Genomic DNA, 16,539 nt, shown 5'->3' with positions numbered 1-16,539 from the left:
CTCTCATCAGAGAGCATCAAAACTTCCTGATAGCACAAGTGTTGGTCTAAGGTCAGAAAGAGGAGCAGAGGGGAGAGAACGAATCAACTTCTTTGCTCAACAAAAATCTGCTGATCAGTTCAGGAAGACCTGATTCTAGAAGATCGTGTTCACAGTCTTACCAGACTGTCTCATACTAAAACCCATTTTAATTTCCAAGCAAGCCAGAGCATCTTGCTGAGTTTGCAGTTGTGCGCTATCGTGTAGCAGAAGGCAATGCAAACCCCTGAGAACTCCCAGATCTTAAAAATGCCCCCTGGAACCTGTGCAAATCTCCTGAACAGTATATAAAGCTTTAAAAATGTAGGCTTCACTTGTTCACTTGAATAGTGAGTACCTCTTTGCACATCAAGCAGTGGTTGCATATAGCATTTAAATAATAAGCTTGAAAAGCACACAAAGGGATTTGCTCTTTCGATTAGATTGATTTTTGTTTGTGGATGTTATTTGGACTCCCTTCACTGTGGAACAAGTCCCCTACAGTTGCCATTAAAGCACTGAAAGCTTCCCTTTTGTTTTTAAATGTCAGTTTGAGCATAGCTTCATTAAATCATTTCACAATTAACTCCCTGAACATCCAGACTTTTTTTTAAAGCATCAGACACAGCTGAACTGCATTTGTTTCCCAGAAGAGTGAGTCCAAAGTGGTATCCCCATGTGTGTATCCAGGAATTCATATATTTGACTTGTGGCTTCACAAAATGCATATGGGAGCAGTGTGGGTGGTGGAGAGAGGATTAAAGCTTTCTCCCTAGCCCTGAAACATACCAAAACTTCTTGCCCAAAATGCAAGGCATAAGGGAAAGATGTCTGGGTTGATCTAGGAAGACTTATTCCCAAAAGAACTATAATTGAAGTCAACTGGAAAGAGTTGTTAGTTTAGCCCAGATATGTCTAAGCAGCGATGTTTTTGATAAGACTGTCTGACTTCCATGGAGCATCTATCCTCTAAAGCCTGGCTTGAGACACCAATTTATCATCACAGAATCGTAAAATGGTTTGGGTTGGAAGGGTGTTGGAAGATCCAGTTCCAACACCCTGCCATGGGCAGGAACACCTTCCACTAGACCAAATTGCTTAGAGCCCCAAGCCCCATCCAGTCTGGCTTTGAACCATTCCTTGCGTGGGATATGAACTTGCCTCCTTATGGCAACAAACAAGATTCCAAAGGTCCGAGGTGTGTGTGTGCCACAGATTACCTACTGGCCTTGATTTCTCTCACGTGTGGTTACGTGAAATGCCCACAGAGTCAGAAATAAAACTGCAACCTTAAGCTAACGCTTTTCTTGTTAACACAGAAGCAGCTCAGAATTTTGTCCATCATACAGAGAGCAGAGAGCTCTCCTGCTCCCCAAGAGCTAGTCCAGTCCTCATCTCTGAGCAGCGACCAACAGTTGTGCGCGGCCGTTAGCCCTTGGTTCCCGCTGCGTCTATACTTACTTGGAGAAGTGGGAGAGGTGGCCCCTCCTTCTGTTGATGTAGTTGGAGGTTTTGTGTCTGGCACTGGCAGAGGCACAGGCCTAGCCATTGGTGGCGGAGGTGGTGGTGGCAACATTGGGGTAGGAAGGAATGGATTGTGCACCTTGCCTTGGCTGCTACCATTGGGCTGCCGAAAAACAAGCAAACACAGAAATTATACTAAAAATCAGCTATTATCAGGAACCTCTAGTAATAACAATCTAATTGAAAGCTATGTGCAACACATTTACTATTACTTGAGAGGTGGCAAAGAAAGTCCCATTAGCAGCTGGTTGGAAATGTCCTGGATTAAATTCTGCTCCTCTTTACATTTCCTGCAGCACTAACCCATGCTTAGTGAGAGGTGAAGCAGGATTTTTGACCCCAGCTCCCCAGTTTCGTGCCTCCGTTATCCCCTTGGGATATCAGTGCCTAGGATTCAAGTGTAAATTTCTTGAAGATACTGCTCATTAAGAGAAAAAACAAGCATTTTTGGTGGTCTTAAAAGTCATGCTGATATCTTATTACAGGAAAATGAATGAGTATATTTTAAAATAATTGCTCTCCCACATCTCTTTTGAGTTAGCAATAGTGTACCTCATGTTTTAGTTGCCATTAGGATTATATGGAAAAATGACCGGATTTAGAACTGCTTCATTTTACACATTGGGAAAAAAACACCCTCCCTTCTAGTCTGGGATGTGGTCAGTCACAGGCTGAAGGGGCTGAGCTATACAAGTGTGGTCTTTCAATTAATCACCAGAAAAATGTGTTCATAAGTAAAAGTGTTTTCAAGTATCACAAAAACAAGAAGCAGGCTTAGAAAAACATGCCAACCCTTCCCCCAGCTTTATTAAGTTTACATTTTAAATGTAACTCAGCCTGGACACTTGAAAACCATACAGATAGATGCCAAATACCATTACAAAGAGAAAGTAGGACAGGCTGTGAATCAGGTGTTCCATTTTAGTGACAAAAATGATGAGATCATTTTCGACAGCACTGTGCAAATTGATCTTACTGCAGTTCTTCTGGCACTGAGCATTGGCTTTTCCATTGATGATAAAAGCTCAGCTTTAAACACAGATCCATATTCTAAGTACTGCTAAAGAAAATAATATTTTAATTCCTGTTATGGTTTCCATTAGCCTGAATTACTGGGGACAAAATACTCATCCTGGCAAAGCACTTGGGACCTTATTTTCATTTCACCTGTTTTGGCACTGACAAAAAGCCTTAAAGTTGTGGAGGTGCAAATCACACTTGTGGTAGAGCAAAAATGGTTGAGGGCATAAATAAGACTCAAATTCATCTGCATTTAACTTAACAGCACTCCCACAGACTTCAAAGACTGCAGTTACTAGTGTTTGCAGCAAGAAGCAATCCTTCAGGGATATTTATTTTTCCAACATCCAGCACCCTTTAATAAACTAATATATTAGTGACGTCTCTCAAACACTATCTTGTCTCCCAATTAGGTCCCTTTCCTGCCAAGAAGACCCCTGCTGCATGTTCATTGTGAGTGTGCTAACAGTTCATAATGCTGAATGGTTTGGGATAAATTAAGCAAATGAATACTCAAGGAAAAAGAAAAGCACTGTATTGATTTGTTGTCTAGACATAAATGTATCTGCTAACATATTGCAGACATTATTCAAAGCCAGGACTAGATGGAATAAGTAGAGTCAGTTTTTCTGCTGGGGAAAGGAAAACACTGAGAACAATACAGCTTATTAAATAAATGTAATAAATTAGATGCTAATAATTAAACTAATTCTCATTAACACTTTCAGTTGTACGTATGTCAGGAGAGAAACAGTAATTTTGCCAGTTATTACTTCATTGGCTGGAAAAAGTTACATGCATTACATTTCATGAAATATTCAGAGCATTATTTTAGATTTGATTTACATAAAATTTATAAATTCTGTATTCAATTGGAATGCTATTTCAATAATAGCAAGACGATTCACTTTATTTGATTAAAAAAATGAAAATGGTTATTTGAAGCTTTGGAAGTCTGCTTAATTTTTCATAGAGATAAGGGGAAAAGATAACTGCTTACAGAAATAACAAACCATAATAAACTGTACTTTTAACATCTTGAGTTCAAGTACTGGTCAACTTGATCTAAAGTGCTATAAGGCAGTATTTTTTTTTTAATGAACTTAGCTGATCTGAAACATCTGTTTCTCACCCTCCCTTTTCCTGCTCCATCCCCCCCACTCTCCCCTGAACTTCAAAAATAATTAATAAAAATTATTCTGCCTTCATATTTGGTTAACCCTGGTTGCACAAGGGTTACAACGTATGCAGCAAAGTCATTTGTGGGGGGACCCAGAAGGTCACTGTAGCACCAGCTTCTCTGACAGTTTAAGTTAATTTTACCACAATGTGGTCGAGTGGTTTTTTGGGGAGGTTTCATGTTGTTTTTTAAAATACTTTTGCAGTAGCAGCATATTTTTAATTTTTTTTTTTCCTTCCAGCAACTATTCCAGGTGTGCTTCTGCACGCAACATACTGTTAAAATAACCCCATAAATAATCCCATGGTTAATTTTTTACATAGGACAAACACTTCTGAAGAAAGAAAAACGGCTTCCTTACATTTAGGAACCCCACCTGTCCAGCCTGCTGACCAGCGTCGGGGCAGACAAGTTGGACAAACTCTTTCAGAGTCTCCTGAGGATGATAGCGGATTGCTGGGTGTGAGAAGTATGGCCCAGGCTGTTGAATAATGGGTGATGTTGGAAAATGAAGAGTCGATGGTGTTGCATGTGGACTTGCTATAGGAAAGAAAACAAAGACGTTATATAGAGTTTTGCCTTCGGAAAATAAAACAGTTTAAATCTACTATTGTTTTATTTTTAGTCTTTCTTTCTTTTATTCTTTTTTAATGTACAGTATTTTTTATACATCGGATCCTCACAATTAATATATTAGACCACATTGTGTCCTACGCTCACTCCATCTACATCTTGGAAGCAAATGGAGCCAGATATTTTGAAGGATTTTCTGTATTTTTAGTGGACACGTATAAAGGATCCAGCAGTCCTTTGTGAGACTGAAAACTATTCATCACCTTAAGAGCAGCCCTCATCAATCAGGCAATAAAAAAATGGGAGATTAGGGTTGATTTAATTGACATTTCATGTAACTCGGATTTGCACATATGAATCCATTTTATATTGTATATAAATGGTCGATAATTTAAAGATGGTCTAACGTTTCTTCTTGTTGGGGTTTTTTTCCCACCTCAGTTTAGAAACATTTATTTTAAGTAACGTGTTTTCATCTAATGAACATGCACAAAGTGGCGAGATCGTTTGGAAAACTACATTTACATTTCCCCTGAATAATGTGAGCCTCAAATCTTCAGCAAGACCCCAGCTTGCATTCAGGGATGAAGTTTAATTTGGTGAATTTATGGGCCAACAAGCCAGCTGGAAAATGTACTCCAGAGAAGGTGCAGAGGTGTGATGTACACAAGCCCATTGGCAATGACCGATTTTACCCTCAGCTGATTTCAGCAGAACTAAAAGTGCAGCTGAAGAGCCTTCTGCTCTCCTGCATTATGTGACACCTTTGCCCAGTTCCTTGGCCTTCAAAATGTATGGAGTTGGACCCTTGTTAGTCAGCGGTGTTTTCCACTGTTGTTGTCACCATGAGTTAGCAAGTGCTGCCACTTACAGTGCCATGAATTGTCCTTTTCCCCTCTAAAATGAGAATTCACTCTTCTTTTAGAATGACCAATTAATCTGGTGTGCACAAGGTCATCTGTAAATCACAGTTTATTTCTCACCAAACAGTCATTGTTATGTTCCTGTTGCTCCCTTGGCATGTTATCCTAGGAATCTTTGAGGGGTGTCCATGTGCATAGACTGCACTTGTACACCACACATAACCAATTAGATAAAGGTTATGCAGGGGAGGGAATATCCTACAGAAACTCATGTGTTGGCTTTGAAGTACGTGAAATACACAAGAGGGAAAAAAAAAGCCTTTGGCACTTCCAGAAAAATTGGAGAGATGCAGGAAAGTTGACTAAAATCAAACAGAAATGAGCAAACATTCATTTCATGATGAATGTTATGAAAAACCTTCAGTTAAATAAAAGCTAAAATCTGCTTCTTACTCTTGTTCATTGCCAGTTTAATAATATGACACTTTATTAATAATTTTTTTCTTAAGCATTATTAAACCATTAGCAAACTCAAGAGCCTGAAGATGTGGATAAAACATGTACTCTGAGACAGCAGCAAGGAAACTACTGCATTATCCTGTAAACATTCATTAAGGGTTGGCTGGGCAGCACTTCTATGCTCTTCCTTCTCCATGATGGGATAGGAATGATTGCTTTGATGCCACCCCCAAAAAGAGCTGCACTCATGCCAGGGGTGCTGGTATGGGATGGATGTGAAGGTCTCGCTCTTGCTATGAAAAACACTCCTGTATCCATGTTAACCCCACAAATCTGCTCCCCTTAGTACTGCTCACAACAGAGAGAGAAACACACACTAAATGTGTGCTAATAAATGGGAAAACACCACGGAAAGCAAGCATAGAGATGAGGAGCCAAAAGACACGCAGCCTTCAGCTGTCTCTGGTGGAAGCAGATGGATATCCAGAGAAACTCCTTGGAAAGCACGGGCTATACCTATCTTATAACACCTAGATATCGTGACATGTGGGCTGAGCTGAAAAACAGTGTCTTCCCACAGCTGTGCCAGGTCTGCAACGCTGCATTTGGGAAAAGGAAACAAGAAGCAGCATATCCCACACTCCTCGTTATGGAAATGTTGACAGCTATTCCATGGCCAAGGCAAACACCTGTCTACCCAGCCTGTTCAACCTGTCTGCACATCTGGGCTTATCTCCTGTGTTTTTTACAAACCTTGTTAATTATTTCTTATTCACTTTTAAGACAAATAGTTTTGTTTGAGTTTGCATCTTAAATCACAGTATATTTGAAAACTCTTCAGATAAAGAACCCAAATCTTCAAAGGAAGAAATAAAGGCTGTTTTCCTGTCCCCAAACTCCTGGGAGAGGCTGTAACTTTGAAGTGTGCTATTAAAGGTAGAGATAATGGGGAATTCCCCTTAGGAACTCTGGGTGTCTACCATGGAGCCAATTATTAGAGTCAACAGAGAACTAAGCAGAACTAACGGTGTCTAAGGAGTTGTTCATCTTATGCCAGAACAGACCCCTACCTTTGACTGGACTTCACTGACCACACTGATTGGATCACTGGTGGATGTGCAAGGAGCCCACCGGTACTCCTCTGAGGTAGATACCTCCAGTCTATGTACACACCTTCATTTAGGTGAATCCTACCTAAAGTGGCAGCCTCTGATCTCACCTACACCAACCCCTGAGGTGGAACCACTTTAATGACACTCACGTCAGAGCCATTTCAGAGGTATGAAGATACCATAACCTGTTCCAGGAAACAACAGTCATTTTAGAGCTCCTCAAAACATTTTGCCAGGAATATTGCTTCAACTGAAGCTGTCAGCAAGTGTTTTGATGACTACAACAAAATTTTTATTATCATACAATATTTTTATCTTTTTTTAATATTAAATATATTCTTCCTCTCTTTCTTCCTCTCTCCTTTTGTAGTTTCCCCTTTCCTTGTGTGTCAAATGGAATATGAAGGATGAAGATAAAAGTGAGAAATAAAAATTTATGTGGCAAACATCAATTCCCTAAAAAAATAGATTGGGATTTTAAAAATATTTTTTTAAAATTTCCTTTTAGTATCACCTCTTTTAAGACTATTTGAAATTGTTATGCAACTGCACTGTCGTTCGTACATATCTGGGAACAAACTCATTCCTATTCTTTCTCTGGATGAAAAGGAGATAGGCCTGAGACCACACTGTATTTAGCTTTTCCAAGGTGTGGGTCTTCATTTAATAATTTGATTTGCTCTAAGAAAGATAAAAGAAATATTCACTGGCATGTAAGTAGTGAGTCTCTGTTGCCTTGACTTCCTCAGCATGTGAGGGTAGAAAACAAAGTGGAAATCACGTGTCACTGATCTTCCCAAAGAGAGAGAGAAGAAAAATGAATGCAGAAATAAGCAGTAATAATTCAGCAAAGCAAAGTGCTGCAAAAAGGAGAAAGTGGTTCCTCTTCAGAGTCTTGGCCAACTCCTCAGCACAGCTGAGGGCTTTCTGCTGACCACAGGAAGGACTGGGGGAAGGAAACCAGACCAAATAGCCATCAGTCCCCAGTCTGTGCCATACAGTGACATGGAGGGGTCATTTTCTTCTTGGCATAAGAAGTAATGAGTGGAATACAGATCTCCAAAAGGTTTGTTTTTGCAACTTCTGACTGGGAAATACCAAATTTCTCAAGAGGCAAAAGGAGGGGCTGTTTGGTGAGAGGAAAAATCCACTACTATTAAACTGATCAACATTACAAATGTGCCTGCCTGATACTAGAGAGAGGGAATTAAATGCTTAAGTCTAAAAACTGCTGGCCCAGATACAGACCATTACTCCGATGGTTGTGTTGTGGTCAGCAACTCTGGTGAGTGCAAAACTGGCTGCTCAAACAAGTTCTGAGCACAGAACACAACCATGTTTCCAAATATAGGAATCCCCACAAATATTTTGAATCAGTTAAAACATGAGAGGTAATACAGAACAGGTTGCTATTTTCCTTATTTGCCTCTAAAATGCCATGATTTTCAGAAACTCTTAACAAAAATGATAGTCATTAATTCCAAAAACCACACCTACGCTGATGCAAATGGTCCCGTGTATGAGAAGAGGTTCCTACTACTTCTTACGGAATATTACAAGTCTTAATCAGTGATTGTAAATTCTTTGAGATCTTCAAATGGAAGATAAAATAGGTCTTTGTCTATTATTTATTTACTTATTGACTTATTATTTATGTATCCCTAAGCACCTCCATCCTGCCAAACCATATTTCTCCTGGCGTCTTTCAGCCTGTGACATTTATATTTTATTATTGACCTCAGTAAATGACATAAAATATAAGTTCTACAACCTATGAAAAGATGTGTATTCCAGAGCAGAACTTCATTTTACCTGCTGTAGGTACAGAGGAGTTGGACTATCTGGTGTTATTAAATCTGTTATTTTGTGTGGGGGTTGAAGGCAGGAGTTATCCTTCCATCTCAAGGCAAGCATAAATATTTCAAAGCACACATGATTCTAATTCCATTGAAGCTCGTCTGAAACATCCCAGACTTTTTATTGAAAATGAGATGATAATGTATGGTGGCCTGCAACAGATATACCAGTATTTTAAAACTACGGCTATTGGGCCAAGTAATTATGCAGTACAGCTGTTGTGTGCTATTCTGGATTCTTCAGTGTTTTATGAGCTTGTGGTGCTGTGCAGCACAGAAGTCAGAGGGTTTTTCAGAACGCTGAATTCAAATGTCTGATTATGCAGGTCTGTCTTGTCTTTTCCCTTCTTGATTTGTAGTAGACAATAACAAAATAAGTAATGGATAAAATAAGCTTCACTTATTGATTAGGTGAGTACTGCATATGGCTGAGGCTATGAAGAAGTGCCAAAATTGTGAATTTTGTTCAACTGAGTGATCAGATAATAAAAAATAAGTTAATTTGAAACAGGTTATAGTTTTCTTCAGATATTTAGTACTCTGGAACAAAGGAGCAGTCCTGATAAAGAGGAATGGGATCTTTGTTCCCAGGGAGTGCTCACTGATGTGGTAAAAGGATGTTGGGATCGCACCTGCAGTGCTCAGATTTCTCCACCAGCACAGCCCAACATATGGGGGGACATATTGGTCCATCCACCTTCCATCTCCTCTTCCAAAAAGCCTTGCCAACCCCTTCAAGTCCAGATGACTGGATAAAATTGCTTTCTTCATAAAGTCGTTTGAAGTCTTTGCAAGGGTCACTTAGTGTTGCTCAGGAAAAGGCTACCATCGCCCTGCACCCCTTGCCTGCTCTAAGGAGGGCTGGGAATCAAAATCACTGCTCCTTCACAGGCCCATGGTCCATCAGACCAGGAGAACAGTGCATCAGCTTCACTAGGGCACAATGCTCAGATATCTCCTCTATAAAGTGATAATTAAGTTTACTAATACTTCATTAAACATTGATCAGCCTTCCTAGAAATAGTAACATTAGAATCATAATGAAACAGGATCGTTTTTATCAGCTTGTTTTTGAGGCCATTATAATTGGCTTCATTACAATTAAGAAAGTATTTTTTTAAAAGTCATTTCCCTGGAAATGTTAGAGAACAGTTTGTTCTGCTAGTGGTTTCCACGTCAGGCTTCTAAGTTGCTTTAACTCCCTGTGTGCTGTAAGCTTTTTCCTACCATTCCAGTGTTGCCATTATGCGAGATATATCCCACCCTTTGTACCCCAAAGGTACTTATTCTGAAAATTGACCATATTAGAGTACTAATTGGCTAAGCCACCATGCTGGTTGATGTGAAATGCTTTCAAACACCATGAAACAGCTGTGTTTATCGGAAATATGAAGAGTGACTTTTTAATAAGGAGATCTGGCAATAATCCAAATTTGTTGAAAGGAACTTACACTTCTGTGTATAATACAATACAAGAGGTAAAGAATGGAAGCCTAAAACAATAGCTTTAAGCCCCCAGATTTTGGTGATGAAAGCAGTTACCCAAACAAGAAAAAAAAATAATTAAGAAACTTGGGCTGGGATTTGCAGAGGTCCTGAGAGAATTCATTAACTGCTTTTGAATTTCAATGGGACCTGTGTCCCTATAACTCTTTCAAAGGTTTCTGAAAGTCCCCATTTTTCTTACTGCCCATTAGGGACAGATTTTAGGGTGATAAATGTAGAGAAATAGTTTACTCAGGTTAGCAAGAACTTGCCTTTACCTAAATACTGAGCTGCTGAGGGTAAGATGACCAGTCCTAGGATGAGCCCTTTGAAGGGAATTCACAGCACTGGAAAACTTAAATATTGTTTAAATCCCATAATGGTGCAAAGGGGTTGTTTGGCAACATGTCTGTTGGGGCCATGGATGAGCTAAATTCAAACTGATCCTGTGTCACATTCCCATTTGCACCAACAAGGCTGAGACATCATGGGACTGTAGAACAAAAATAGGCTTTACCCTCTTAGCATGGGTAAAATTTAGATATCGCTGATATTTGCTCCCACATGTAGACAAACATAGATGAAAAATTTAAAATATAATATACACAGCTGACCAATGCAAGAGATATACAAATACCCTAAATAGGATTGATGGAGGAGCTGTTCCTGTCCATGAACATCAAAAAGAAGGGTTGAATTGTAGAATATCCATCCCTCAGCTCCAGAAGTCAAGTGCAGGTGGTCAACTAAGCACTGTTGAAAAAACAGACCCATGGTATCCCCAAATCAGGGCTGGCTCTCAGTCCCTTTCTCCTGCTCTGAGTGGTACAAGGCACCTGGACCCTTTGTTCAGAAACACTCTTTCTGTAAGAAATTTTGCAGTAGCAAGTGGGAGGCAGAAGTACATTTTGCCAAGGCCCACGGAGCTCCTTGCAAAAGGAAAATATGCTGAAAGCTGTGTTTGAGCTCAGGGTTGAGCTCTGGACTGCTGAGTAGTACAGGCTGCATTTGAAAACCTGTAGAGCTGAACTGAGCACTTGTTCCAGATTCTGGCATGGGCAGGGGGCCAGTTAAGTTTGCTATTTTGAGCAGATTGTTTTAAAACATGTCAGAATTGTACTGCCTTTGAGAGATCAGAATACTATAGAATTGATTACATCGGGACAGAAATAAAACTCATACCTATAGAAAGCACTCCTCCCTTACAAGACTATAGCTAGGGGTCAAAAACCCCCTAATTTAACGTATTCATAGAATTCCCACATCACATCAAATGCTGTCAACTTGTGCATATTATTATTGCTTTTAATACACATGATGTATTCTCATATATTCTCATCATAAGATAAAAACTGCTGCTAGGAAAATATATCATGTCTTTCTTATAATGAAATGCAGTTGATAAGTTTACAATAGAAATGTAAATTCTCTTAAAAACTGCAACCTTTATGTGTGTGATGATATAATTCTGCTTTGATACTAAAAAGGGCATGGTAATGGAATCTGTGACTTTGGAGTGATATATTGCTGTTAAGTTAATAGGACTCCACATTCCCATTTCTAATATCAGTGTTTTTTCCCCCCTTTCATTCTGTAGATGGTAAGCTGATACTACATAAACATTGTTAAAGCTATAGTTCCACGCTACAGTAATTCACTTAACTTTAACATGATTTATGGTTCTGTCAATAAAGGAGGTTGAAAATCCAGAGCTCTGATGCTTAAACATGGGTCCCATATTTAAAGCAATAATGTGCTTTTTGTGTGTGTCTGAAGCTAGAAGAATTTAGCATAACGCAGAGATAAAAATATTATAGTTCACTGCACTGTTTAAAGCATATAGTTTAACTTCACGGATACATCAAAGAGAGCAAAGAAACTGAAGTCAGTGTCAGTAAAAGCATGGGCAAAACACTGTTCCTGCAGCATTTTATTTTTATATAATTTTTTAGGGATGCATGAAATCCTATTAGTATTTTTAACACTCCCCTTTTTTCGTTCTTTTGCTCAGTTAGATCAGCTCCTTTTGTCAGGATGAGTTTAAATCTGGGTCCACTGTGTTAATCACCCCCCTTTCTTCTTTCTGGCACTTACCCTCCAGGCATTTTGCCTCTTTAGGAGATTAAGCGACCAAGTCATCTTGTTGCTCTAACATGTCCTCACTGGAGCAACATATTAACACAACTCTACTGCAAAAGAGCCCTCTTTAGAAGTTTGCTGCAGGGATGACAAATTAACCCAGCATGGTGTCCCACACATCTATCTCAGTACAAATTATTAGTGTAATAGAGCTTTTAGTTATGCATTTATCTAGTAATTATTGAATGGTTATACAAAATGAAGCTGAGCAATCACGGCCCTTTATGAGGCGGGCTCGGTGGGTGGTCTTATAGTTAATTTAGGATAGGACTGTCTAAGCGGTTCACTCACACACAAATTAGCTGAACAGCCTGCTCCTTTAAATATTTCCTATGTCACAGGCTAACTCTTTACAATACAACAAAGGTAGAGTTTTAATTACACGGTTCCTGACTTTTGTTTAGCTGAAGCTTTAACCGTTTGCAAACCTCCCTCCCTGTCCTCCCTGCCTGGGCATTGCAGTCGGTGGCAATTTGGGGATCGTGTCATTGCTAAACCCTGACCTTGAGGCCATCTGTTAGAAACTGCTTTTCCTTCAACACCAGATTATTGCAAACTGAGTGGAGAAAATCAAAATCTTCTCCTACACAGTCAGCTATCCTGACATTGTAAACTGCAACATGTAAACTCATCTGATGGGCAGCATTGTGCTATTTATGGCTTCACCTCAACTTTCTCACCCTTTTGGTGTGACTCTCTCCTCTTTTGGCTATCTGACATTACCATCCCTTGATCTGAGGTGTCTGCATCAAAATGAAGTTGCACCACTTTGTTTTTGTCAAAATTCAAAGGAAAGTAGAAGGTTACACCAGTCTGCCAGCTGACAGCACCGAGGAGCAGCCACTGAGAGTTGTACAGAACAGGATATTACAAAATGTCTTTTTACACTGTGCAGCAGGAATTATCACTTTGATTCACTTGAAGCTGGTTGACAGGACAGCGAACAGGCACTGATACTTTGGTGACCCAGTCGAGAATTTAGATAGAGAAGGGCACAATATCTTTCCAGATATGTGACATAAAGTTTTTGCCACTTTGGCATGAACAGAGAGTACTGTCCTGCAGTGTTTCCCTGGCAGCCCTTGTCCTGATAAAAGTCTCAGTGGCGATGGTAATTATGGAGAAATTAATATAATGGAAACCAGTCCACTGGTTGACTTTCATTCCTTCTTCTTTCTGCTCACACACCCACTTCCTCGGATTTCTCCCTTTGTGCTGTATTTCTTGCCTCTTGTAATTGTCTTTCTCCTTCATTTATCTTCCTAACATACCATCTCATTGTTATTTTTTTTCTTTACTTGCCTTTTTTCCCTTGCTTTTTGGCTTGCAGGATCCACACTGTCATATTCTGTGGAAATGCTTGAATGCTCTGCAGCACAGGCTGCTGTACATCCTGGGTTTACAAGATCGTGGTCAATTTAACTTTTAGCTCCAGATATAAAGTCACCAGAGTGTAAGTAGCAATACATGGAAGCCTAAAACCACTTATGTAAATACTGCTGTCACCCATGGTATTTAAATCCTTCACTGTCTGGTAAAAAGTTCAAGTGGTCTGGGAAATTTTGTGAGGTGCCAGCAATACACTATGGCTTTGCAATGCTGGAGTGCTGTGGTGAATTACACTGACCACCAAATAATCTAATTTGCAGGTAACAAAAGTATGCTGCGTAGGAGTAAGAGATTTGAGTGCTTGAATGTATTTGAAATAAATTCTAAAACTGATAGTGATGCTAAAGCCACCCTATAGGTGATCAATTTACCATCTGCCAGGCACTGAGTCCTAACCACGCTGGTCCAGAGAAGACATATGGTGCATTCATAGAGTCATGCCCAAAAAACTGCCATCATCAAGTGAGGCTCCATGAATCACTTTGCTAGCTTAGCACCAAAGAAACTTGGATCTTGCTACCATCTGTTGGAACTACTGAGGAGTCACTGAAGCATTGGCATCCATGCGCCAGCACTCACTGCACATCTGGTCCGTTGGTCAGCCAGCTCAGATCCTCTCTGCTGGCTACTGCCCAGCTGGGCCGAGCACTGGCAGCAGCACCAGTGCAGAGAGGAGCTAGTGCACAGCCCTCCACAACGCAGAGCATCCAGACAATTTAATGAGAGCAGAGGTTTTCCAACTGGTTCATTGGATGGAGCATCTCAGAGCTAAGAAATCCTCTTAAGGATCTACTCCTCCTCCAAGGAAGTTTTGTTTCCAGAATGACTCACTTTGGGGATGACTGGGAAGGGCACTCAGTATCCTGGGATACCCCAGCATATGATGTGCACTGTATTCTAAGGGATGTTTGAAAGCGTGTGAAAGATTCGGGAATATTCCTGAGAAGTTATAAATCACTGGTTGTCAATGACAACACCTGCCATGAATAGTCTACAGCTTCTTCTCTGCTATTTTGATCATGCTTTACAAATGCATCTCATACACACATCCAAGTGATAAACTTGCACATATGAACATGAGAAGGATATCGAACCTTCTTGTGATTGTTTGGTTGGCTGAGGAGCTTACTCTGATGGTGACCTACTTACTCACAACTCTCCTCTCTCTGAAATCTCTCTGAAGATTGAAGATTAAATCCTGCTCTTAGTTTTCTGAAGACCCCTCAGAATGACCTGCCACTGACCATTTACCTAATGCACCTGTATCCAAAGAGAATGTAACATATGTGTGCTATATCATTTCTGCAGAGGCACAACTTACAGTAACTACTGGTGGATATGAATCGCTGAATTATATCCTCTTATACTATTGCATTATACTCTTTATGCTGCCACTTCTGATACCTGAAAAGCTTCTCTCTTGTGCTTACTGTCCCTAAAGTACACTGGAGGCAATGGGATAAAGAACAAAGCTGGATTTGCAGGAAATAATCCATCTCAGTATATTACCCTTTACTAACAGAACGATCATTGTAGCAGAGAAATAAACACAGCCAGTGTGCTTGGAAGAATACTGAGAAGGAATGTCCAAAAAGAGCAAAGAATGAAGTCTGAGAGAAGACTTTTCCAGGATGATGACACTTAAAGAAATTCAGAGAGATTTTTTCCTGAAAATCTGTGAGACTTTGTGAACAATCATAAAATAGAAGATGAAGAAGAACAGTTTTGGTTAACCTGTTAGGAACCATGATGATTAAAAACTGTGCTACTTCTTTATGGAGTTAGTAAAGACATCTCCTTCCAAACAAACAAAATTTGGGACTGTAATAATTGTATTTGCTCTTTCAACTTCTGGCTGCCATTGAATGTTCTTCTCACGTAGCCGATGGATATCTGCCAGTGCACAGAAAAAGTCTTGTGAAAACAGACTGTAGATGAGATTTAAACAAGGCCTCACCAGTGAGATATTTCCTCTCTCAACCACACAAAAATCCAAAACACAGAGGGTCTAAACAGGGGCAGACAGAGGCAGTCAATGATCTTAAAAAATTAGTGGGAGGTAAAAAATAGCTAAATAAAGGAAGGCCTATTAACTAATCAATCAACAACCCGAATCTAAAAGGCTGAACTTCTAAAAGACAGGAATTCGGAGTCAGCTGATGTGCACTGAATAGAATGTTAATGGAAGCTTCATATTATTCATACTTATATCACCAATTAGCAAGCCTTTTAAAAGAAGATATATTTGCCAGATAGCTCAGATCCAAATGTCAAGGGAAATCTGTACAGAGCTTAGATGCCTAAACATCTTCTGAGGATCTAGGTGTGTGTCTAAGGGTAATGAATAATTTTAATGGATTAACCACAACAAATCAAACTATAATAAGTAGATTTAACAAAGCACAAAACTCCATGAAGTACAAGTCTGATCTTGCTTCAACTCTGTGCAATTCCACCACTTCTCACCACATCACCTGGACTGTGCAGACAAAGAGGCTCCTCCTAGTTTAAGCTGCCCTCAGTAAAACCACGCTGATGCCAAATAGACATTTCCAAATAATTTCTAGGATGAATTGCTAATATGCCTTTTTATGCTTCACCATTCGACCAATTCCTTAATAATCTTCTCTAAATGAAACAAAATTTCATAGCAGAAAGAAACATGTCACAACCATTCATTCCTATTTTTGTATCTTCCAAAGAGGTTTGTAAGAGGATTCATTCATTTGTGTCTCTTACTGTGCCCAAGTGAGTTCTTTTTCAAATGTGAACTGAGAATTACATTTAGTTTTCTAGGCTAAATGCAAATGCATCTTTCTAACAAAAATGTATAAGCATGTCTAGACCCAGAGGACATCTCTTTTACTTGGAAAGTCCGTCAGAAGAGTACTGGGAGGATAACCAGCCAAAGCATTGAAGGA

General features: G+C 39.7%; 1 protein-coding gene across 9 annotated transcripts in view; it reads right to left on the bottom strand.

The window, feature by feature from the left end:
• Nucleotides 1–16,539, bottom strand: part of NFIA (nuclear factor I A) — a 406,215-nt gene that overhangs the window by 30,221 nt on the left and 359,455 nt on the right. For 8 of the 9 annotated variants that reach the window (XM_039380564.1, XM_027748733.2, XM_027748734.2 and 5 more), the window contains 2 exons: nucleotides 4,104–4,282; nucleotides 1,480–1,645 (listed from right to left, as the gene is read on the bottom strand). In XM_039380564.1, coding sequence (XP_039236498.1) covers nucleotides 1,480–1,645; nucleotides 4,104–4,282 — 345 coding nt within the window. The remainder of the gene's footprint in view (nucleotides 1–1,479; nucleotides 1,646–4,103; nucleotides 4,283–16,539) is intronic. The other variant, XM_027748738.2, reaches the window with a different exon arrangement.

This window comes from Pipra filicauda, unplaced genomic scaffold (genome assembly GCF_003945595.2).
Source record: "Pipra filicauda isolate LSUMZ 115617 unplaced genomic scaffold, ASM394559v2 scaffold19_size4547281_pilon, whole genome shotgun sequence".
NCBI classification, from domain to species: domain Eukaryota; kingdom Metazoa; phylum Chordata; class Aves; order Passeriformes; family Pipridae; genus Pipra; species Pipra filicauda.
Note: the sequence above shows the minus strand (reverse complement) of the source record. Positions and strands in the feature narration are given on the sequence as shown.